At 34.2% G+C, this 26,703-nt stretch overlaps 1 protein-coding gene across 8 annotated transcripts in view; it reads right to left on the bottom strand.

Moving 5' to 3' along the window:
* Window positions 1-237: 237 nt before the first annotated feature.
* Window positions 238-26,703, bottom strand: part of SYDE2 (synapse defective Rho GTPase homolog 2) — a 47,513-nt gene continuing 21,047 nt past the window's right edge. For 3 of the 8 annotated variants that reach the window (XM_082408083.1, XM_082408088.1, XM_082408087.1), the window contains 5 exons: window positions 23,022-23,148; window positions 16,309-16,490; window positions 15,394-15,507; window positions 13,318-13,549; window positions 6,205-8,538 (listed from right to left, as the gene is read on the bottom strand). In XM_082408083.1, the coding sequence (XP_082264209.1) occupies window positions 8,042-8,538; window positions 13,318-13,549; window positions 15,394-15,507; window positions 16,309-16,490; window positions 23,022-23,148 (1,152 nt within the window). In that variant the 3' untranslated portion in view covers window positions 6,205-8,041. The other 5 variants (XM_082408086.1, XM_082408085.1, XM_082408084.1 and 2 more) reach the window with 5 other exon arrangements.

Genomic DNA, 26,703 nt, shown 5'->3' with positions numbered 1-26,703 from the left:
GAAAAAATATATGTAGTTAACTTGTTTATGACAAATGATACTGGTTTTCCATTTATGGTAGCAATATGAAGTTTTACTTTAATAATAAATTTAATTGAAAAAAATTTTAGAGAAAATTAGAAAATAATATTACACATGGTACTTGAATATGGCAGAAATTGTAGAGGTTGTCTGTGAATGATGGAAGTCTGGGATAGCTAAAAGCAATGTGGAAAGGAACACAAAATATCCAAAATACGTATTACTTTTTTAGAGGATTTTCATAGAAATTGATCTTTCTAACGATGATGAAACCTAGGATTTGCGGTGAATTCACATATTCCATGACTCTTTTAGAGGTTAATTATAATCACACAAAGCTGATCTCCGATTCAATTTTTTGTGGTGTCCAAAATGACACATGGCGACATGTACAGGAATTCTGTGACTTACTTTAAAATGTACCAAAAATTAAGAGAGATAATGGTGGATACATGGATACTTGATCAAGCAAATACATCAAAATGCTTACAATTATAGACTCTAGATGATAGATATGTGAGCGTTCACTGTATAATTTTTAACTTTTCTTTATACTTTAAATGTTCATAATAAAATGTTGATGGAAAAAGACATTAACGTGCCTTCTTTTATGTATAGATTGATTGACTTTACAGGTGACTTTTGACATCATGTACAGATCAAACACAGATTCATAAACTAGGACAGATGACACTTTATGCTCTGACATTTCTCATCTACCAGGTTTAGACAAGCTGTTTTCACTTACCTAATGATTCAAACTTGCTCTTGGGTTAAAATGTGGGCTTTACACTGGCGACAGGGGGGAAAGTCAGGCAAGAAGAGATGCAGAGAGATCCCTTTTCTTGAACAAAGGTCAGGAACAAGGGGTCACTGTTCAGTATCTTGTTGCTGTGAAAAAATGTGAGCTGCAGGCCCATCACTTTCACATAAACATCTTGAATGCAAAGAACTTTCCCTTTTCTTGATTTAATACCCATTGTACTTTTCTAAAGTTGGAATTTTAAACTCTCCTTGGAAGAGTTTGTTTTGAAGAGTAGAATTTCCAGTCAAAGAAATATGTAGAATATTGAGGCCAGCACCAAGTTTTCACTACATAATACTTCCATTAAGCCAAAAAAGAAAGATTAACTCAACTGACTTAAAAGCATGCCAATGGCCTTATCAAACAAATAAGGATTAGGTTAACCCAACTCAGAGGCAATATTTAGGCATTTTTTCACTTAGTTAAAACAAACACTTGTTTGAGAAAAATAAAAATATTAAATGTAGTGCCTGGCTCCCACAGTGGTCTCTGCTATTCTCTCTAATTAAAAAAAAGGAATTCTAAATATTTATAGGGTTCATTCAACTTTATGAAAATATTTTTTAATAAAATGAAGAATAGGTTTTTCTAGATCTAGTAATAAGTGCACAAAAATTAAGAGGATATTTTTCATCACAATTTCTGTAAAGAAATAAATGATGCATTTTAACAAAAGCTTTCTTAGAAACCTTCCTTTCTTATGGTGAGATGTACTTTTTCACACGTTAAATAATTGGTTCTACTGAGCTCTGTAGCAAAAAATTACTACAAAAAATTACCCCAAATTACCAATCCACTAACGTTTTAAGTCACTAATTTTCCCAATGCCACTCTAGTTCCAAAAGAAACAAATTATTTTAAAAAGAGAGAGAGACGAAAGAAAGAAAAAGAAACAAAGAAAGAGAGAGAAAGAAAGAAAGAGGAAGGAAGGAAGAAAGGAAGAAAGAAAGAGAGAGAAGGCATTACCTTCTTAACCACAAATGATTTATTGCTCAGGAGTGAATATTTGAAATATTACAGAGACATTGCATCACATAGTCCTTCGTCTTTTCCTGACAAAAGATAAGCATTCTCGGGGCTTCCCTGGTGGCGCAGTGGTTAAGAATCTGCCTGCCAATGCAGGGGACACGGGTTCAAGCCCTGGTCTGGGAAGATCCTACATGCTGCAGAACAACAAAGCCCGTGAGCCACAACTATTGAAGCCCGTGAGCCTACAGCCTGTGATCCGCAACAAGAGAAGCCACCGCAATGAGAAGCCCTTGCACCGCAATAAAGAGCAGCCTGAGCTCGCCACAACTAGAGAAAGCCTGCGTGCAGCAACAAAGACCAAACACAGACAAAAATAAATAAATAAAATAAATTTTATAAAAAAGAAAAGCATTCTCTAAGAATCCCTTTTTATTCATTCATTTATGAATAATTAACTGAACATCTTCTATGTTAAAAGTCCTAGGCCTATGGCAATGAACTAGCTGTACAAGGTCCCCGCCGCCACGGAAATTACATTCAAGAAGGGTGGACACAGATAATAATCAAATAAACAAGGTAATTTCAGATATTGATACACGTCTTGATAAAAATAAGGCAGGAAACATTTTCCAAAGGTATAAATGTCTATAGTTTAATCATTTAATAGCATAACTATTTTGTACTTGTTACAAGAAACAGAAATCTCCATCTTCTTCCTCCCCCAATTCTCAAAGCAGTTACTGATTGGGTTGACATTTAAGCAGAGATGTGAGATGACAAAAAAGCCACCCAAGTAAGATCTAGATAAGGAGCTTTCCAGACACTGGGAATGGCAAGAGCAAGATCCTAAGACAGAAATGAGGTCTGCAGTATTGCTGAAGCACAGAGAGCAAGGGGAAAAGCCCAGGAAAGGATGTGGTTTATCTTTTTTAAAGATTACTTTAGCTTCAATGGATGGAATGGATTGTGGGTGTGGAGAGCGGAGAGTGACAGCAAAGAGATGAAATAGGAAGCTATTGAGAGATGATGGTGGCTTGGACTAGGGTGTTAGTAGTGACAAACTTAGGTGCACAGTTTCAGGAGATACCGTAGGCAGAACCGCTGGCAGGTTGTGTATGAGGGGTAAGAGAAAGACTCCACGTTTTGGGCAACAGGGCGAGATGAAGCCTAGGGAACTGTTGTGGACATTTGTCACTGCTCAGCTGCTCAGCATCTAAATCTCTTTTTTATTTTCATAGAATTTACCTTTGTGTAAATTTCAGAGAAACGATGCTGACTAATTGCTCTCTGACTCCTGGAAGCTGAGGCACAATTTGATGTTTCTGTCACAGACTTTGAATCGGGAATGATAGCACTTCAATGTTTAATCATGTATGAGCCTTACTGAATTCAAAGTGAACACTGGACAGGGAAAAGAGAAAAGGGCATTCCTCTTTGTACCATATTCCTCAGGTCAGCAAGATTCAAATTAGGACTTGTTACTGATTATTAAAGATACTACAACTTTATCACTATCCAAGTAACTAAAAATTGATGTTTTTAAATTATAAAATCCTAAGCCTCAAAGTCATTCTGTGGTTTTGGAACTAAATTCTTTCCAGGAACCGTATCACTCCCAAACCTGTTTCTTTAGGATCCCTAATATAAAGCTACACAATCTGAAAATATCCAAAGACAGTTATGATGTGGGACTTTGCTTAGATATATATGAAGTCTTCTTGCTTTTTTATTCTTGAAGTGACTCTATGGGCATCATCACCAGGTACAGAAGCATTATTACTTATAGTTAACAGGACTTTATAAGGCATTTCGATAACTACTGTGTATTAATAATAGCAACATCCATTACAAGGAACTCATTTAAAAAAATACAGTAGAGTCATCTCAGTCCCATTTGATAGCGACTCCATCCTTCAGTTGCTCAGATCTTACTCCTTTCTCTCGCAGCCCACTGGCGGGTTTCTTTGGCTCCTACTTCAAAAAGTATTGAAAATACAATCACTTCTATTGTCTCCTCCCTGGTCTTAATCACCTTCTTTCTTGCCTGGATTACTGCAAAGCTGGAGGCTAGAAGATAATAGAGAGATGTCTTCAAAGTTTTAAAGGTAAATGAGTCTGAACCTAGAACTGCAAGTCCAATCAAAGTGAAGTATGGGGAAGAAATAAAGGCCTTGTCAGACAGGTAAGGATTCAAAGTTTATCTCCCATGCACCCTGTTTTGGGAGGTTGGTGTGTGTGTGGGGGGGGTACTTATAAATATACTTCAGCAAACAAATCAAAAAAACAAAAAAAATGAAAACAAGAAAGAATAGGAGGGACTTCCCTGGAGGTCCAGTGGGTAAGAATACACGCTTCCACGGCAGGGGGCACGGGTTCGATCCCTGGTCGGGGAACTAAGATCCCGCATGCCACGCGGCAAGGCCAAAAGAAAAAAAAAGTCACAAGAAAGAACAGGAAACAAAAAAAGCACATAGGAGTGCAAAGAAAATACATCCCAAGATAACAGCTAAAAATCACTTTGCCCAAGTGTGATAAAGCTGATTAAGAAGCTTAAAATGATCTCAGGGTTTATAGTAAAGAAAATATTTCTCTTCCGTCAAAGAAAAATAAAGGCAATAATACACTTCAGGATGAGAGCTAAAAGCACTCTGAACAAATCTGGTAATTCAATGATAAAGCAAGTATTATAGTAAAGGAAGTATGTTTCTTCTGTCCAAAAAAAAAGGTAATTTCTTACGCCAGGAAAAATTAAAATTTTCAAAAGCCATGACCCAATTATGAAGCAAGTAACACACAGTATGATTTGGAGAAATTGATGGCTATAAGATAAAATAATCCATTTGACCTTTAGTTTGTATTCTGCTTAAATCAGTATATAGACTTAAAAATATAAGATTAGAGATATTGTAGAATCACCTGGTTTACCCATGAATATTTCTGCACAATCTAGCACAACTGCTAGTTATTGATTTATAGTTTTTAGCATCAATATATAAAGGAAAAACATACGTCAAGTATAGTTCCCCAAAACAATACACATCTATTAATGATTGATTATATAAACTAATAGTATAACTTACAGAAGTTGAAGGTAAAGGGCAGTAATGATTTGGAAAGTAAGTACAGGGTTGGTCATTTCCACAGTGGTATGGAGTCAAGAGATACTGTTTAAAACTGATGGATCAAGGAATAACAATTAAAGTTATAAACCAAAAGAAAAACTAAAAAGTAAATGGGGAGGAGGAATGGAGTGAGATAAATTGCTTACCACTCATAATGGACAACCAACAGATATCGCTTAAATGACAAATCAAGAAACAGCAGCAGTAAACCTAGAATGATAGAGGAAGCTACCTAAAGAAAAAAGTGGTTGTTTCCTCTGCAAAGTGGGATTGATGTGGATGTCAGAGAGGAACACTTTTAATTTTCCATCTATCTGAATTGTTTAAAATTTTTGTTCAGGTACATGCACTAAAACTAAAATTGTTTTTAATCCTAAAAACCATTAGGGCTGGCAGGCTTAGTCGGGAATGAGAGTTGACTGTCTAACAATGCAGGAAGATCCCAGGAGCTTATAAAAAGCAGGTACAGAAGCTCAAAATAGATTTGAAGTAAAAGGCCATATTAAATAAAGGCATATGCCTATTGAGCACTTCTGAATACAGCAGAGTCAATAAAAGAGGTTTATTGGGCTTCCCTGGTGGTGCAGTGGTTAAGAATCCGCCTGCCAATGCAGGGGACACAGGTTCCAGCCCAGGCCCGGGAAGATCCCACATGCTGCGGAGAAACTAAGCCCATGCGCCACAACTACTGAGCCTGAGCTCTAGAGCCCACAAGCCACAACTACTGAGCCCACGTGCCACAACTACTGAAGCCCACGTGCCTAGAGCCCGTGCTCTGAAACAAGAGAAGCCACTACAATGAGAAGCCGTGCACAACAATGAAGACCCAACACAGCCAAAAATAAATTAATTAATTAATTAATTAATTTAAAAAATAAAAAAATAAGAGGTTTATTATGACAGTGATTTACACAACAAATGTTTAGTATTTTCTACTTAAGATGGCAGAGATTAACTTTAAAACTATTCCGGGGCTTCCCTGGTGGCGCAGTGGTTGAGAGTCTGCCTGCCAATGCGGGGGACACGGGTTCGAGCCCTGGTCTGGGAAGATCCCACATGCCGCGGAGCAACTGGGCCCGTGAGCCACAATTGCTGAGCCTGCGTGTCTGGAGCCTGTGCTCCGCATCAAGAGAGGCCGCGATGGTGAGAGGCCCGCGCACCGCGATGAGGGGTGGTCCCCACTTGCCGCAACTGGAGAAAGCCCTTGCACAGAAATGAAGACTCAACACAGTCATAAATAAATAAAAGAACGTGAATTTCTTTAAAAAAAAAAAAAAAAAAAAAACTATTCCCATTCAAAATAACGTAACAAAATAAGTGTGGCCCTTAAAGTACTGCAGATTCTGGAAAACTCAATTTTGGACAAAAAAAAGTTATTACATATATTTATGGATAATATATGATGGTCCAATACTTTAACATGTTCGCTTTAAAAGAATGACTTTAAAATAAGTGACCCTTAAAAATCATTATAATAATTAATAGCATGACACCAAGGTTATATATTTTAATAAAGCTTTTACATTTCTGGAACAACTGAGTAATTCATACAATATACGTGATATAGCAAACAAAAGGAAGAAGACTGAGATAGTCTTCTTACAAAATATTTAGGTACATTTCTACTGACTGTTTACTCAATATATATATATCTGTCACATATTCTTTTGGGATTCTTCTGAATTGTTATACAAAGCTTTAAAAATGAAAATTTCATATAAAAATAGTTATTTATCTGGTTTATTAACAAGTAAATTTTCAAATTAAATAACAAGGTGTTCCACTTATCAATGTATATTGCATAGAAATAGTTAAATACTTTAATATTTAGAAAAACATCAAGGAATCAGTTTTTTTAATGGCTGCTACATCTTTAAGTTGATAACTCAAATTTTATTAATAATTTTAAATTACACATTCTGTAGGTATAAAAGTTTAAAAAAATACATTCCGATTTAATAAAAAAACTTCTAAATTTACATTTTCAAACACTGTTGTGATTGCTATAATGACTATCTTGAAGATATAATTAGCCAAAATAAGTTAATTTTTAAAAATCAATAACATGTAGTATGCTGGCAAGATTTCTTTAGAAACAAATGAAGGTAATTATAAAGTCAAAGTTATATATGTACTATTACAAATAAATATGTTCTAAGTATAATTAATTTGTTTTAAAAAGCAGAAGATAAAAACACATAGATTAGGTGAAGAATTTTAAGTTTAAGTCACCAGTGCAGAAATCTCAAAACTTAATCCCTTAAAAAGTTAGAAAATTTCAATTTAAAGGATGACTTCTCACTGGGGATATTGTGACTTTCTATGAATCACAAAAGGAAAGTCTATTTTTTCTATATTTAGATGTTTCTAGAGTTTTGGTTCAAGAGTTTCTATGCAACTCCTCCTTTAACTTAAATGTTCTTTCCCTGAAAAGGACATTTTTAAGCTAACGATTTTGGCCTCATGACATATATTTTAAAGATACATGTGATTCTGCAGCCAATCCCTCCCCTCATTCTAATACCTATATATATATGCACTTATAAATATATACATATTTTCGGGATTATAAAAATATTTAATTTTATGTTTAAATAATTACTGAATGTTAATACAGAATACATTACTATTTGTATAATTTTACTTTTATTTATAAAAAGGTTTTCTTATAGCAGCATTTGCATTGCAAATGAAATGTGATTGAATGATGTTGCAGTGTGCACGGACTCATACTGCAAATCAGACTAAGCAGCCACAGCATTCTTCTAGAAGGAACATCTGTTTCAGAAAAGCAGTTCCTATAAAGTACAAAAATCTTGAGGGGCTAATAACTTATGTGAATCTTAGAAGTGCATTTTAAAGTTATATCCACAGAATTGGCAAGATTTAAACAAATATCCATAAGAAGTCCAGGTTATCTTTTTACCTCAAGAAAAATTTTCTAATGAAATAAGTAAAAATTATGTTAATGAATGGTGTTTTTAATTGAATCACATGAACCTGTTAGAAAGTAACTGAAGCTTTCAAGAGTAAAAAATTTAAAACATCACTGTGAGAGATACAAGAAAGTGACAAAGATTGATGTGAAACTTAAGACATTATTAAAAAAAAGAAACTCTCAACCTCAAACACTCATATTAAGCTTGTTTTTGTTGAGTTCACGCTCCAGATTTCCAATCAAAGTATCAATACTTTCTTGTAGATCTTTGAGATTGACTTTTCGGTCCCTAGACTCAATAGCCTGCATTGTCAAATATGTCTGAAATGCGCACTCTTTGGATGTGGGAGTTGGCTGTTCAATCATGATATCTGATTCATACATTTTGCTACAGTTTTCTCCATTTTCTCTGTCTTCTGAAGGCACATCGTCATAATCCACATCATTTAAATTTTCTTTCATATTTAAAAAGTAGTTTTCTCCACAGCTGCTCCAGTCTCCTGCATAACGATTACTTAGTGGACTGTCTAACCTGGTTTGCCTTGGCCTAAGTACTCCTGATGAATCAGTACCACTCAAATTTAACAGGTAAGGTCGTTCTTTCTTCCGCCTCAAATAATTTAGAGAAGACTTGTGCTCTGGGAACAAATTGTTTGCTGATTCTTTGATAGTTAAACGTTGCACTAGAAACAAACAATAAATTTGCTTTAGCGACAGTAATCCAACTGAATCCAATTTAAAAACACAGAGCTAAATATAAGCCATTTAATAATCAACTACAAACATGCATTAAAACAAACACATGCACACTACCAAAACAAAGCATTCCATAATTATTTTTTCTATCCTCAGACATAATCAAGATTAGGGACAGAAGCCAGTAGAATGTTCAGTGGTGCTAATTCATGCTATATCACAACATCCCAAAATAAATTTCCAATGTTGATTAACTTTCTGTGCAAGTTAATTATTATCTAGATGTAATTCAAACAGTAGCTAAGCTGGTAGCTTCTTCTAAATTAAAAGCTACAGCAAAAAGCAGGCAAGGCATGTTGGAGTACAAATGAAACAAAAGTTCCTTCATCTGCAAACATCTAAATGAGGCCAAGGCATCTAAAGTGCTCACTCTAAAAGTTCTAACCTTTGTGTTTTTTTGCAATTCTATTAGCAGCAGTGTCATAATTTACTTTACTTTAAGCAGCCCAAATTTCACTTTGATAAAATGAACGAAATCTAGACTTGTCCACTTGTTACCTGAGCTTGATTATACAGCATTAGCTACTAAGAGTCTTCATCTATTGCCTGAAAATAGTACATATATTTTATTTTCCCATTCTGGTTAGGAATCTAACAATCTCAAATAACATTCCTCATATTAAGACTAATTTCTTCTATTAGTATGCATTGCACTGGCCAAATATATTACCATGGAGACACACATTATTTATTTCACAACAAACCAAGGCTTTACAGCTTATTCTTTTGTGTGTATTGAACAAAACACTTGTCGAATGGACTTAATTTAAATGTTGAGGCATGGCTATTAAAAACTGTCCATAATACCTTTCTCTTTCTGCTTGTTTATTCTCCATTAATAAGTACCTCTCCATTCATACTTCCCTTCACTAAGATAAAGGGAACATATAATCAGTGATAACACACCAACCTTACATTCTCCAACATCTAATAAATACTTGTTTCCTACTGTATAAAATAATTGAAGAATAATATAAACACGTATATGGTTCTAGTTTTCCAGACATACAGTGATTTTATAACATTTTCAGAGATTGCATAATTTTTTTAACTTATTTTATTAAAATACTTGATAACTTTGTATAAGTATGTCTTTAACATTTTTGTTTATCTGCATTTTTATGATGGTTATTACAGATCATTATGACAGCTAAAAGCTCTTGATCTAAAACTTTCTAGAAAATAAAGGTCTGATAATTACTTTACCTTGATATTTAATAACAATATTAATATAGAATGTCCTATGTCATTAACTGATGTAATTGCAGAATTGATATCTGAATTTTTCCACTGTTTAATTATTCATAGTCCTTCTTCTGTTGAAACTGCTTATCTCCTCTAAATCTCCTTGCTTTCCTCCCTTCATTTTCTGTGCTTTTCCTGTTCTTCTTAGTGCTTAAGTGTCATGGCTATTGTTTTTGCCAACCCATTACAGTACTCTGCTAACATTGAGGTCATCTGGTTTGTGATCCAACCAAAGCAAAACATTTTTGATTCTGTGTTAAGCTTGTCTTATTTTGTCTGCATTTTCTGACATTCACCTGCAAAACCCACATTCATTTTACTGTCGGGTGCTTAAAGTTGTTTAACCAAGTTCTTATCCAAACATTATTTTTGTATATTTTCTTGGACAATATTTAAGAAACCAATTATAATATTTTATATCTTTTAGACTAAAACTTCAATTTTTACAAAATCAACTTTACTAGCTTTTTAAACTACTGATGGTGAAATGGTTTCCTATTAAATAAGTAGATAAAATGGCTAATTTTAACCCCAAAAGAAAAGTTCTGGTTTTCCTAGCACTGTTGACTACTCACCTTCAACAGGATAAAATGAACATGCAGTCTATAAATTTGCTGAAAATTTTTCCAAACATAATGATAATTACTAAGAAACTTAATTTTCTTATCTTGTTTTCTTCCAATAGATTTATATTTTTAGTCACCACTTTATTACCTTTTTATCTATAGTATAATTACCTTATTTAACACAATATATTGGGTGTCTAGTTAGTGCCAAGTATTCTGTTAGGACCTGGAAATATAAGGGTAAGCAAAATATAGTCCCTGACCTCATGAAGCTTAGTCTAGTGAGAAAAATGAAACAAAAAGAATTAGGGAAAATTGATAGCTTTTCCAAAAGAAAAAAAAAAAAAAAGAAAGCCCTATCCCAAATCTATTCATCATAAAAAATGTGATACACCAAACAGCTGGTCTAAGAGTTACACACTCTCTAAAGCTATTTCCCCATCTATAAAGTGAAAGGGTAGCCTATCATTAATTTCCAATACTCTTAAAACAGCAACCCTATTTTTAAAAAGCAACTACTTTGTAAAAACCCAGTACATAGGAAAGATGAAAAGAAGACTGTTTTGGTCAAAAGGGAAATATGTTTCCATTTTGCTCCCTCACCGGTTGCCAATCTGGCCTCAAGGCTGCTTCTAAAGAATTTAGGACTTTGGCAGAAGACAATCTGAAAAGCAATTGGCAGGCTGACTTTTACCTTCCAGTACCAATATGCCAGGGTTCTAACTGATCACTTTGAAGACAGATTTTTCAAGTAGAAAGCTCAAAGCAAATTATATTCTTGCCCAAAATAACACAAAACAAAATAAAAAGTTAAGGAAGTAAAAAGGCAGGTGGGCAGGAAAGGGTGGAACCAATTCTTTTTACCTCTGGAGTAGGGGAAGTTCCCAAAAGAAAAATAAGTAGGATACAGATAGCAAGGGAGCTAAAACCTTCTACTGAATGCATAGAGATGAGCATTCACCAAGTTAATATGGTGTGGCCCATTCTCTACGTCACCATCAATTTTCTCAGGCTCAGTAAGTGCACTATATCTACTTGATTTCTGCCTCTTCTTGAATCCAAAAGCAAGTGATGTTAGAGGGCAAAACTAACTGCTGTTTCCTCTTATCTTCCTGCCCTGTTCTGTCCTTTGTTTGAGGTATTATAACTAAAGAAAAATAACAGGTTATAGATGATGGGGCAGTTATTTTTAAATCCAATCACACAAACCTTTGGAATAAGGTACTGTACATTAGGAGACAGTTGCTTAAAGTTGTCATTGAATCTCAAATCTGAACCTGGCTTTTTTCTATAACATATAATATAAGTTAAGTTTTTGCTCCTAAACCCAAGACTAAGATGACTATTACAAAATAATGAAATGACATTAACCACTGATACAGAATTAATGACAAAGAACTCAGGTACTGATAGTAAACTTAGTATCTCCAGGCAAACAAATTTTCATTTGTGATTAGAATGATAAGATGGCTCCTTTCCCAATTCCTCATGTTTATTAAAATTAAAGCAGTTCTAGGAAAAGCTAAGCAACACACATTTAAAACTTGAAACTGAGTGATTTCTTATGTTGGGCACCAAGTGCAGAAATCAGACCAATTAACCAGAGCATCTACATTCAGGACTTTTAAATAATAAATAACACATACTAACTCAGGTAAAATATAAATTAGAAATGATTTTTTAAGCCTGTGTTTAAAAGAAAGCAAAAATGTTAACTCTACAAATTTAAAAGTTGAAAATTTTTATTAGCTTAATTTTTAATTCATTTTTTAAAATTAATTAGATTTTTTAAAAGACTAAATCAAGCATTCCTTTGTACTTTGGTCTATTCTTCCCATATACATTAATAAAAGAGTAACAAAGCATATTTACTGAGGGCTAACTTTATGCTAAACTCTCTGCTCATTTCCTTAGATGCTTTATCTCAATCTTCACAAAAACCCTGAGGTAGGCACTATTTATAGAGAAGCAAACTGAGGCCTAGGAAAACTAAAGTGTTTGCCAGAGTCCACACTGCTGGTGAGCGCCACAGTCGGATCTGAATCTAAACCTGACTCCAGGGCCCAAGCACTTCTACCACTGTGCACTACACTAAGCATCTAAGTACTTTCACACTTGGTACTATGCACGGTAGGGGAAGGAAGCAGGGGCTACTACCATGTAAGAAATTTTTGGAACCTAAATACAGGACCCTTTATAAAACATCTAACTAAATACATATTCCTTTTAGCTCTGAATCTACATAAGAGATGTATTAGAAAAATAACTGTCAGCCTTTCGTTATTGAGTAGAATGGGGATGGATAAGAAAGATGGAAAGATTGCAGATAACCGTCAACTCAAGCCTGGATTACTTGAAGAATGACCATGAATACAGTATAGACATCAGGAGGAAGAACTGATTTAAGGAGAAAAATGAATTCTGCTTTATATCAGCTGAAATAAAAACGAGAAGGGTAAAGAAATTAATATTTTACTGAGTACCTATTATGTGCTAAGAGCTGTGCTGAGCACCTTACACATGTAATTCTTTATTTAATCCTCCTATAAATTCTATAAACATATTACTAATCCACATGACAAAAGATGATACTGAGGCTCTATGATGTTAAAGAACTTGTCCAAGGTCAGACTGCTAATAAGTGACACAACCAGGATTCAAATCCAGAGCTGACCAAATCCAAAATGTATACATTGATCTCTGTGTCTACAATAGTATCAGCAAAAGCAGAAAATTTAAATGGAGAAATCTAAAGGGCAGGTATCAATTCATAACTATTTTAAAAAGCAAAATCTAGAAAAGATTTTCTTCAGTCATACATGGGCATATTTAATGATTAGCTAATTCAAACACCCTATCATTGAAAGAGAAAAATATTTCCATAGAATCATTTACCTGGCCAGAGTTGAAGTAAGTAATGAAGAACTTCAATATGTTTTTTAAAATCCAAAGCACTTGCAAGTTCTTCTGAATCAGTGAAGACTCTGTTGTTATGGGTGGAAGTCTCTTGCCTCTGACTTAATAATACGGGTCCAAAGCACACAGCCAAATTCTGGCAAGTCATCTTATTCACGTCACGATAAGAAGCCACCAATTTCAAATGATCCAACAACATCATTAGGGTTGCCTAAATTGAATTAAATTAAATTTCACTTAATACAGTCACACGGGGACAAATTCAAGAACACAATTTATAGCAGAAAATATAGATGGGCATACTGTCACTTTTTAAAAGGTTGTTTCAAAGATTTGCTTGTAAGTTGGATGTTTGGAACTTGAAACATAGTTTCTTACAGAAATGTTACACAGGACCCTTAGGTTTCAACGACATAATCTGATTCATTAAATGGTTAAAATATACATTCTATAAAGTGATCATGAATGCATTCCAAATTTCAGCTGGAGTCCCTGGGAAAATATACCATCAACTTTTTCCTCTCTTCCCTCCTCTATAAAGATAACAGCAAAGGCTGCAATGGAAAGGGGATTAGGGTGAGAATGTTCATTTTTAAGTTCAGATAAATCCTGTAGTCATAAGTAGGGACCAACGTCCTAAAATCTAGGGAGCCAACCATGGCCAGGTTCTATTGTGATCCAGAGTAGGAAAAAGGCCAATGTGCTTCTTAGTTAATAAATATTTTAAGTAGACAAACCATGGAAAAGGGAAGAATAGTATAATTAGAAATGAAAAAAAAATTGATTGAAAAATATATTTTTTAATCCTTGAAAAAACTAGTAAGGGGAGTTTATTCAAGAAGTTAGAATGGTTATTTAGGTTTAAGCAGTTATGGAAAGGAATGATGTTTTTTGATATACTAGCATATGATCAATCATTTAACAAATAAAATAAGTGTGTAATTTCTTCTTCATAATTGTGTTGAAGAAATAAGTGCCAACTATAATTTGTAATTTTTAAAAATTATTAAAGAAAGAAAAAAATCAAAATGACATTTCTGGAGTCAAAGTGACAACTGGATTTGATGATTAGAAGGTAATTAGTAACCTTGGCAAGAACAGGTCCACAGAGATGGAGCAGGAAGCCAGATGACAATATGCTGAGTAGTAAATGAGTGGTGAAGAAGTGATAACCGCCAGAATAAACATTTGCTCAATGTTTGGCTGTGAAGGAAAGGAATGAGGGGAAAAATGGATCTAGGGTAGACTAGATTGATATTTTGAAATCAAAATGGATCTAGAGTAGACTAGACTGATATTTTGAAATCAAAACCAGTCACACATTGGTTAACACAGTTAACACACACACACACACACACACATACAACTGGTTAAATACATTAGGTTCAATCTCAATAGCAAGCCAAGAAACACAACCTAAAATAAGAAATCTTTTTTTTTTTGTCTACGAAATAAGATCAGCCAAAAAATGTAATTGTTGTGTCCCTTTTGAAAAGTAATATGAAAAATGTATTAAGAGCCTCAAAATGTTCACATTATTTAAATCAGCGATTCCACTCTGAAATTCTATTCCAACTAAGTAATTCTAACTGAAAAGAAATCTGTGGACAAATATATACAAATAGGTTCAAACCCTAAATATTACACAAAACAGAATGGTGATAAATTGTCAAATCTACTCAATGGAATATTATGCAGCCTTTTTAGAAAGAATATTAACAACGTGAACTTTAAGGCCAGAAAGACCTAAGTTCATATGACAGACTACAACACTCAAAAAAGCTATATACTCTTGGGCAAGTGATTTACATTCCCTGATACTCAAATCTTCACTTATAAGTAAAATGACATGTATAACTTTACCTTATATTGGTGAAGGGATATTTCTACCCCCCACCCCACCCTTCTGCTTCTGTCTACCTTTGTAGCTGCTCCCCTCCCCCATCCAAAAGAGCAGTAATTGCTAATCTAACCAGACAGAGTACAGGCCATTCAGATGACTACAATAAACTAGTGAATGAAGGTATTGGGCTTAAAACATTTCTACCCACTCACTTTTGACTTTCTGTTCTCATATGATAAGAAATATAGGGACTTCCCTGGTGGTCCAGTGGCTGAGACTCCGTGCTCCCAATGCAGGGGTCCCGGGTTCGATCCCTGGTCGGGGAACTAGATCCCACATGCCGCAACGAAGACCCGGCACAGCCAAATAAATAAATAAATAAATATTTTTTAAAAAGAAAGAAATATAGGCAAAGCCGGCCTCATCTGGATAAGCCTGGCCACATTTCTTTCCCTTATTTTCCCTTTTGTTCTAAGCAACAAGAGCTAAAGTTAGGCTAAAACTAGTTCTGCAGACCCAGTCATCCTATCTCTCCTGCAGGCATTATCTGAAGATACTGGTCCCAAGATTCAGATTGTGGGGAGGGGGCAAATGGAAGGAGACAAGGAGGAAGGAAATGGTGGTGGTGAGGGTTGTTTAAGTCTTGAGGCTAAGCCATGTACACCAATAAGTACCATATTTTTAAAATACTAAAAGGAACTACACCAAAATGTTAATTATTGTTGCCTTTAGATATTGATAATTATAATTTCCATTCATCTTTTCTATATCTTCCTAAATTTTCTATAATAAACATATATCATTTTAACAATAACAATACTCTTTTAAAACTTATAGGGAGTATTCATGCCTAGGCTAAAATCATATACAGAAAAGATAAAATTATTTTCTAGATTTATTCTGTTTAAGAAGCAGTTTCTAGATTTATGCTGTTTAAGTAGCCTTTCGCAAAGGCAGAGCTAAAACTCATGAGTGCTACAAATGTCAAATATCTAAAAAATTATTTGTAGCTCTGGAGCTAAGTATACAATTCATTAGCTGGCTTTCAGAAAGAATGCACACCAATTGTGCTTACTTTCAATGCATACCAATTGTGCTTACCTTCAATGCATACCAACTGTGCTTACCTTCTCAACGTCAGGCAGACAATCCAGCAGGTCAACAGTGTACTTAGAATCACTTGGATCATTCTCACAACCATTTGATGACATTTTCAAAGGATTTTTTGCCATTGCATCTAATACAGCCTCATAAAGCTGCTTTGTTATCAGAGGAGAAGGAAGTTCTCTTAAATAATCCTTAAGAACACCTTCAGAAAACAAACCAGAGACAGATGGCAATTAGTCTTTAGAGTGAAATAAACTGTGGTGAATTTTTTTTCAAAGAATTATTACAGCCAACTTTTAACATTCTGAAAACAATAAAAGCAACAATGTAAAAAGAAGTATTATAACAAAACAATAGCAATTTGTATCCTTAGAAATTGCTTCACTAATTGACTTTTTGTTTTGAGACCCTGCTAATAATGTACACACGTAATAGCCAATTATCATACATATTAGGTTTGTTCACACAGTAAATCCCTTATAAAAAGCTCCTCTAAGTGCATGTAAAGAAAATAAGGCATACTAATATTAATTGTAAATTATTCCAATTATGTGAATTTTTAATTTCTAGGCTTTTCATAAGCCCTTGCAAATAAGTGAGCTATATAAATATATTTCCTCTTTAATACAGACGATATGGCTTAAACATACATACTGGATAGTATGGATAATCTCTAATGCTATACTATGGAAGGAAAAACTCATTCCTAAAACCAAACAAATGAAACCAAAAGCCAAGAACAGAAAACATCAGACTTGTCACTGTAATAGAAATGAGGTTAAGTCAATTTCAAACACACCACAAGTAGTTATGAACTAAGAGATGATATACCTATAGTAGAGGAAACAGGAAAGAGTAATTAATGGTTGTTACATATAAGGTAGGTAAGATACTAGCTAAAGGCTAGAATGTGATCACAAGGAAAAATAGAAGACAATTCTGACACCAAAAACCTTAATAGAGACAATATTGATTTAGAAAATGCTCTCAGCTTAGCCGAGAACTTAGTTTGAGAGCTTAATTTGAATTTAAACATGATCATAAAGGAAGTTTCCCATCTAATAAATCTTTTAAATTTGATAGACCATGGTTCATTAGTTTCTTATGCATCCTTCCAGTATTTGCTTATGCAAATATAAATAATATATTACTATTTGTTCCCCTTTATTACATAAAAGATAGCATATATGTCCTGTTCTGTTTCTTGCTTTTTCATTTAACATCATATCCTTGCCATATTTTCAGTACATAGAGATTTTCTTCAAACATTTTTACAGCCACATCACAGTATTCCAATGTATGGATGTCCCATAATTTGATCTAGTCAGCTGCAATAGACAGCTACTTAGGTTCTTTCTAATCTTTTGTTATTTCAAAACATGCTACAATGAATAACCTGCACATCATTACTTTGTATGTATGCAGGTATGTTGGTAGGACGAATTCCCAAAACAGGACCACTGGGTCAAAAATACATTTGTCATTTTGAGGGAAAAGGAGGTGTAAGGATATTTCCTAGGTCTGGGGCTTCAGCATCTAGGTGAATAACAGCGTTATTACTTGAAATAGGGGGAAAAGGAGGAAAACCGTGTTTTAGGGTATAGGAAGGAGTTTCATTTTGAACATATTAAGCTTAAGGTATCTATGGGACAGTCAAGCCTACTGGATATAAAAATCTGAGGCTCAGGAAAGAAATGGCTAGAGACACAGATCTGAGAATGATCAATTTAAAGAGGATAACTGGAAACTTGGGAATGACTGAGATTATCAGGGCAGCATCCAGCATGATATGAGAAGGCCTAGCGATAAGAGAAGGCTGTGAAGAACATCAGTAGGAAGAACGGCTAAAGGAGTATGAGTGGTAAGAAGAGGCAGGATGGGGGTGGGGGTGAGACAGGCAAATATGCTGCAAGGAAGTCAAGGAAAGAATGTTTCAAGAAAGAGTTTAAGGTATCAGTTGATACCCAATAAAAGTTAGGTTAGACAAGAAGACTGTCCTGGATTGGTCATTTGTATGTTAAAATCATTCAGAATGATGGCAGGACTCCAGTTGGAAATCTAACCATAGGCAAGGTATCAAAGTCTTCACTGAATAAATGGGAATGCCCAAGAGTTCTGTAGGTGATGTTAAATTCGAAAGGCAGAGGTGGTGCAAGACTGTGCCACGAGCCCCCAAAAAGCCTTATTCCTTCATTGAGCATAAGTTCCTACTCAGTAGTAAAAAGGTAATAACCTGGAAATAGCACTAAGGAACCAAGAGAATATTGACCAAACTTTTTCTTTTTTTTTTTTTTAATTTATTTATTTTATTTATTTATTTTTGGCTGCGTTGGGTCTTCGTTGCTGTGCACAGGCTTTCTCTAGTTGTGGCAAGCGGGGGCTACTCCTTGTTGCGGTGCACGGGCTTCTCATTGCTGTGGCTTCTCTTGTTGCAGAGCACGGGCTCTAGGCGCGTGGGCTCAGTAGTTGTGGCTTGTGGGCTCTAGAGTGCAGGTTCAGTAGTTGCGGCGCACAGGCCCAGCTGCTCTGCAGCACGTGGGATCTTCCTGGACCAGGGCTCGAACCCGCGTCCCCCACATTGGCAGGTGGATTCTCAACCACTGCGCCACCAGGGAAGCCCCAAACTTTTTCTTTGATGTATACAAAGAGACACAACATATATAAAGTGCTTGGCATATAATAATAATCAATACATGTTAGACGTACAATGATGATAATGATAAAGCATTTTGTACACAGTACGCATGCAACAATTGTTTATTCACATTCCTTAACTTATATCATGTGATCTTTACTACTATCATTAGTTTCCTACAATGAATTGCAACATTCAGTGTAAAGCGCATTGAGTTACAATTAGAAAGTGAAAATGCAATTTTCTGTAGCTGCCAAATAAAGACACTACTAACCCTTTAGGGCATAATCTTTTTTAAAGGTTCCATATTTGTTCCTTGACAAAGCAAGACTTGTTAGTTCTTATAAAACTCAATATGCCCTGGTAGCTTGAGACTTGCCGTATAATGCAATTATATTAAATCAAAACCTAAAAGATCTCCAGAAAAGATAACTTTATACCTTCGTGAAACATATATGTCAAATATCATTATCCTTTATATGATTAATATGCTAAACAACCATTAATATAAATGGAATTTTAAATTAACCCAAGTTCAAGATTACTTACTTCACTATAATTTGAGGGCAAATAAGAGAGAATTATTATAACAAATATTAAGCACTTAAAGTATGCTCAATGAACATTCTGTTCAATGAAGTAAAAATTATAGTTGCTTTTCTATAAGCAGACAAACGTCACAGGAAAAATAATCAAAAGATTTTATAAAATGAAACAGAGGAGGTATTCATAGTGCATTGTAACATATATGATATAACTACTCATCAATCTAGAAATTAGCTATATGGCCTTATCCCAAAAACTTAGTGATAGGCAGGAGCATCTTAAAGCCATATTGCCTTCTTAACATCTTTCAAACACTTTGGGACATAAAAACTGTAAGATAATAAATTTGTGGTGACAATCTTTAATGTTACAGGAGCAACTTAAAAAAGACTTGGGGAGAATTTATGATGAAGTTTATTTAATGCAACACAGTAAATCTTTTATCATGTACTTGAAGCAGGCAATTATTGATAAATAAAGAACTGGTTCTAGTTACATCTCTTAAGCTGCCCTGTAATAGTTAGATACTATGAAACCATATGCCTCTCACCCTCATTCAGGCACAGGACCAACTACACAGAGAAATTCTACTCATCCCCATTGTGGGATATACGTATCACCACACTAAAAAAAAGTCATTCTCATCTCTAAAACTACTTCTTCTCAGAGGCTGGTTTGAAGTACCTATATTTTATTAATTCTCAATCACAAAATTCACCCTGTTCTCTCTGCCTAAAACTCTAATAATCACTAAATAAATAATGTTGACTTTTCTAATTTCTTCTCTTGTACTATGAATAGATTTTATACCTTAAATTTTGCACCTGATTGAAAAAAATCTGGTTTGTCTGGAGCACTTCATTCTGTATTCCAGACAAACCAGCTACTAAGAATGCATTAAACTGTGAGTAAACTCTATCATTCACTCCATTAATATCTCTTCTTTTAGACCTACTGAACTGTTAATTATATTTTAAAGTTTACTTGAAATGTGAGTTCACATGGAACAAACACATGAGGCAACACTATTACTGGCCAGTTCCCCAAATCAACAATACCCTTTATTTTGAGCCACGATGAGCCCTTGTGTATATTTTATTGCAATTCCAATGATATTTCTCAGACAAACCTTAAGTCATTCCATTGGCTTTCTATCAAGAAAGAAAACAGCTCTAGGTTCTTCTGAAAAACAGCTTTACTGAAATGGAATATACAAAGAATAAAGCCAAGAAATACCCAATTCATAAATTATGTAGACTCTCAATTTTAGAAAAGAATGCTTCTATAAATCTTTCATTGACCTATTGTCATACCTTCTGCATATGCTGCAAATTTCCAACTAAGGACCTTCTCTTATAACAAATAATCAATTCAAACCACATCACTTCATCTTTTTAAATTATACACATTTGACATAATTTTTATCTCCAAGACAAGGCTCCAACCAAGACAAAATCTCCTTTTATTTAGTTATAGAGTGTAATTGTCTGAGAACTGCTATTTATAAAATTTTTCTTTAATAAATTCATAAAATGAGTCCTTTGCTGATTTTGTTATTTACACATTATTAAGGGAAAAATTCTACTTTTTTGTAGAAATGACCCATTTTTTAGTAGAAATAATATGCCTTCTTCCTTTATAAAATAAAAGTAACCATTATTTCTGGTTTGCTAAAACTTAAGAGAAAGAAAAAGTGCTTTGGTTTGCTCCTTCTTAGAATTAAAATGCTTGGGATCAAAGTTTTAGTTATCTAAGAATATAATATTAAATATTCTATGAAATACAGTCATTCAGAGTTCAGAGATTGGGAAGCTCAATTATTTGGAAAGTCTCAATCCTAACAGTTAGCTTTAAGGATTTCAACTAATAAAAATCTCTTGAATATGTACAAGTTGAACCTTCCTCAAATTCTCACCTAGACAATTAATTGTGTGTAAAATAAGAAAGCAAATTAGAAGAGAAAAACAAACACTATTACAGCAAGAAAAAAAAACAGTAGTTGACAGTAGAGAGAAGAGAAAGACTATCAAAATACATAGATGATCTAGAAATACATACCAAAGCATCTGTAGGTAAAAGGATGTGATAGCTGAGATATGGTTCAAAATAATCCCAAGTTTGGGAAGAATCAAATGAGGGGTATAAATGAGACAGGTTTGGTCATGTGTTGATTATGGAAGCCAGGTGATGGATAAAGAAGGTTTATCATGGTATTCTCTCTACTTGTGTATATGCTTGAAAACTTTGCTAATAAAAAGTAAAACAACAACAAAAAACAAACATGGAATTATAAGCCAATAGACCTCGAATATCGATTAGTTATGAAAAATCTCCTAATGGCCAAATTCAAAGGCCTTTCTTCTGTACTTATTTTATATGATCTCTCCACAGAATGACAGTGCATCACATCTTTCCTTAACACTCTGTAGTCTCTTGTTTCCCATACTTTTTGACTCCTTTCCTCTCAATCTCTTTAGCTGTTCCTTCTTTCTTTGCCTGCCTCCAAAGTTTGGAGATCCTCAAAGTTCTTGTCTTTTCAAACTCTATAGACAATCGCAAGGCGTTAATTACAACTAGTGCCAATGACCATCAAATTGCCGTTTTCTAACCCCACCAGTCGGGATATTAGAAGTGTATTTACAATGCTATGCATTGGATTGCATTCATCACCTGGGTAAACAGCAGATCCCTCACATTCTACTACATCCTCTCCTTAGCGGTAGGAGATATATCCTTGATATATCCACTGAGATCTCCTACTAGTACATCAAATTCAATATATAAGTTTGAAAAAGAAACCCAATTCATAACCTTTTCCTACATTTCTCCACCGAAAGCAGTAGCTTTCCTCTCAGCTTTCTTATTTCTGCTAATGGAACCCAATCAAGCAGGTGTCAAAGTCAGGATTGTCTGGGCCCTCCCTTTCTTCAAATACTTTCAATTCTATTTCTTCCTGCTGTTGCTGCTGCTGCCAGATGCCGTCCAATCTCATTACCTCCTTGCTGAGACTATTGCCAAGGCTTCCTAACTGGTTTTCCTTCCTCTTGTATCTTCTAATTTCAGTCCATCACACAGACTTGCCAGATAAATATTCCTGAAGACTATCTCTAAAGATTTCACCCCCCTGCTCAAAAATCATTGATGAAAAAAAAAAAAAAAAAATCATTGACGGATCCCCTCTGTCTAGTAAATAAATCTAAATTCTCTAACCAGATAGTCAATGCCCCTTATATTATGTTTGCTCCAGTCAAACTGAACTCTGATGACATTTTATTTATCCCTCTATGAAGAAAAGGTACCCTTCTCCTTCTGTTAGCTACTACAGTTAATTTAATGTAGGTCTCTTCCTCCCAACACTTGTTGGCTGTTTGAGGATAGGGACCATATCTTGATATCTCCCCACAGAAAATAACACAGTAGTGTTTGTAAAAGAAGGAAAATAAGACTGCAGAATAAAACCAAATTAAATTTAGGCTACAAAATAGTATTTCAATTCTCTTTCCTGCAGATGTAGTCTTTCCAGAATGTGTACATAAAAATAACATTTATTACCTGTTATTACATTTATATCTGGGTATTGGCTTTCACACAGACCAACAGCTTTGCTATCCTTCTCAAAAGCCTCTCGAAGTTCTTTCTTGACTGCTGCCGAGCCACATAATCGGTACAGGCCAACTACCTAGAAGTAAAATTATGGCCACATTATGGTAAATTGGATAAAGAGAAAATATTATAGTGCAGTATGTATAAATCACATGAACTTGGCAATCTAATATGTTCTGATGGCATTTAATTAAAAATATCTCAAACATAGCTTTTGAAATCTCACCATAGACTATACTGATTATACTTATATAGTTTAATAAAAAATTATATTCTTTCCTTTAAATTTGAACAATATACTGTGATTTCTGTAATGCTGGCTATCATATCTTAAGCAAAGATACAATCCCTACTCTTTAGTTTTATATGCTCAAACAATATCTCCATGCCCCAGGATGGTGCCCTTTCACATCTTTTGCTCTAGACTGAAGTAATACAGCACAGCAGTTAAACTAGGGTTTTGGATTCATAAAGCCCCACACTATCACTCCTTGCTTGGTGAATTTGAGCAAGGTACTTAATCTCTTTAAAACTCGGTTTATTTATTCAAAAAAAGTATATTTTTGAAATAAGGTTCCAGTATACTATTTGTGTAAAGTTATCTTTAAAAAAAAAAAAAAAAAGTTTCTGAGGAAGAAATAAAAATAAATCTAGGATTTTTTAACTTATCAAATTAATTGATTATAAAGCAATGAAGGAAATTCAATTAAAATAGTATATTAAAGGTAAAATAAAACTTCTAGTTCAAAATGTATATAAGATGCAAAGATACCACTCACTCTCCCCTCAACCTACATTAAAAAGATTTGTTTTTTAAACACTGTTAGTTCAGTATAAATTCACTAAGAGGAAGTCAACATGGTATCTTAAAGAGAAAATATGCCTGATTAAGCAATTGGAGTTTTTTAAAAGGATAAACCTTCAAGAAAATTGAGGAAAGCGGTTGTCACCCATACTTCCACACCAAAGACTATTTAGGAAGTTTAATCACCTTGAATTGAAAGAAGTTACAGATAAAGAAATTATTTCAAGACAGAAATAAAGTGAAAACACACAGTGCAATCCCCAAGGATTTGAACTAGGAATCACTTTAAAATGTTAAAAATGATCTAGAGGAAGAATGCAAATGAAATTTCCCGGTTTACTTATGACAACCTCTTCTGAGTTTTTAAATAACTGATAGAATACACTACAGAAAGTGGGTCTCAATATAGGAAAGCGTCAGTAATGGATACATGGAAATGTTATCCAAAATACTTGCGATGACAAGCATTAAGTATTAATTGAAAGATAATAAAGAACCTACAACTATTTCTAAGAGAAGGTAATTCAAGGTGCTGCTGCATTCAAAAGAATCAACATGATATGGGAAATTGAGGAAGGTACTGGAAAGAAAATTCAAATTTCCTGTTCTTATCCACATTCATGGTACATTCACATCATCACAAGAAAGAAAAGTAGAACGGTAGATGATCCAGACAATGAAACTAAAATATTAAACAGGATCAAAGGAAATGCTACCACATGAGAAGAAACTAACTTGAGTACAGCCCTTCTGGTGTAAGCACACTTAAGTGTCACAAAATCTCATAAGGATGTATCCTCTTAAACTTGAGAAAGAGATGAACCTAGAACAAATTAAAGAAAGCAATACTTCAATAGCAAATAATAAATTAATGGAACATGTTATACCAAAAGCTGCAATTACAAATGTAGTTTTAAAGGTGAATAAAAGAAGGAAGAGCTAATATAGATATGTCAGGAAGGGATATTTTAGGATATATCCCTACCTTCAGAGGCTGACTTCTTGAATGAAACACTTGAAGTACATGCTTGATGCCTCTATTGAGGACAGAATCTGAACCGGATGGACCATGAGGATGATTTCTAGACTAATTTTTCCCATTGGAAGCAGAAGATAGGTGGTAGTAGCCTTCAAAGTATTTCGAAGATATCACAAAAGATTTTTTGTTTGACTATCAAAACCTGATGTTCATTGTAAAAAAACAAGAATAATTACTGACTAGAGAGGTAAACAAAATTTAAGCAGTATGCCGCTCTGTAAACTGCAGGCACAATCAGCCTCTTTCTGTGTGTGTGTTGGGGTGCAACAGTGAGAAGCAAAAGGGACAAAACAAGAAAAGGTGTTGAAAAAGTACAGCTCCAAACATACAACTGTAAAATTTTTTTACTTTTTATTTCACAGGAAATAATTCTTTATTAAAATAAACTTTAAGTATAGAAATAAAAAGCATTGCTAAAAATATTTTCTTGGCATTTAAAATCAGTTATTACGGTCTTATATACTTGCTCTTTATAAAATATTTTCAGAAAATAGACTGTAAAAGTACAGCGCTATTTGAGTTACTTATTTTAATATACAATTGTAAAAGTTTCTTTTTAAATAATTAGCTTTAAAGTCTGCCTAATCTCTGGCCTCCCTACATGCTGCGTGGAAAAAAAAAATACAGGAAAAACAGAGGACCTTAAGAAAAAAGTAACTGGACCAAAAGTTGGATTGGAAACTAAAGGCCTCACTTCCACCCAGACAACGTAAACTTGACTTTATGGAATCACATATCTGAAAAGAGGTTTCAAAAATTCAAATGTCCTACCTCTCAGCTTCAGGAAGCTACTGCATCTATTTTCATTTAATATAAGAAAAAAAGACCCACAGAGATTAAGTGACTTGCCCAATATCACACAGCCAATAATGGATGAGAAACCAGAATCCAAGTCTCTTGTACCTTTATACAAAACTCCACTAACTTATGCAATTTCTATCATTTCCATGTTAAATTCAAGGTAGGTTAAGTTTAAGTTTGCTTCTACATTTTTATAAAGAAATCATAATTCAGATTTTGTGGTATTTATCCTCGATATTTTTAAATCAATGTTATAAATTCTGAGAGCACTAAAGCAAAATACTTCAGAACGTAATGATGCTTAGGCTTATTTTGTATTGCAAAAAATTAGTATAAATAATTACTTATACCTCAGATTAATATCCTCAGTGATACACTGTTTCTCATTGTCATAGTCTACATGTATAAATGAAAATAAAGATAAGGTCTACTAACTGGTTAACATTTACATATCTTGTTACACATAACACCAGGTTTTTTGTCTGTTCTAATGAACTGCTTTTACCTTCTTTAAAAGGAAAAGAGAATGAGATGTGCTTTTATTAGTAGGACCTCTCCTTATCCTCCATGCTATCCCAAAGGTAAGACATGGCTAAGCTTATGCTTTCCAAAGAGTGGAACTGAGGGAGAACAGGGGATAAGGGCAGGGAGTTAATTTTAGGAGTGAAACAGGGTTATAATATTCACTGTGAACTCTCTACCAAAAGAATGTCAAACCATTCAGAAACATTCCTTAAATGAATTAGGCTTAGCCTATGTTATCAGCTCTGGCTTTTCCTAGGAATGCCATTGTAAAGCAATCTTCATCTCTAGGTATAACATCATGCAGCTCTGCATCACAACATAAATTATGGAACCATCTAGCATGCTTTCGATCATTGACAACATAGGTTAAGGCATAAATTACATCCTAAACAGTAATGGAATAAAAATAAAGAATCGGAATGAGAAAAAGTCTAAATTGGATTTTTTTAAACTTACCTTGA

This window comes from Balaenoptera borealis, assembly GCF_965194805.1.
Source record: "Balaenoptera borealis genome assembly, chromosome: 1".
NCBI classification, from domain to species: domain Eukaryota; kingdom Metazoa; phylum Chordata; class Mammalia; order Artiodactyla; family Balaenopteridae; genus Balaenoptera; species Balaenoptera borealis.
The sequence above is the reverse complement of the archived record's forward strand: the minus strand, read 5'-3'. Positions and strand labels throughout refer to the sequence as shown.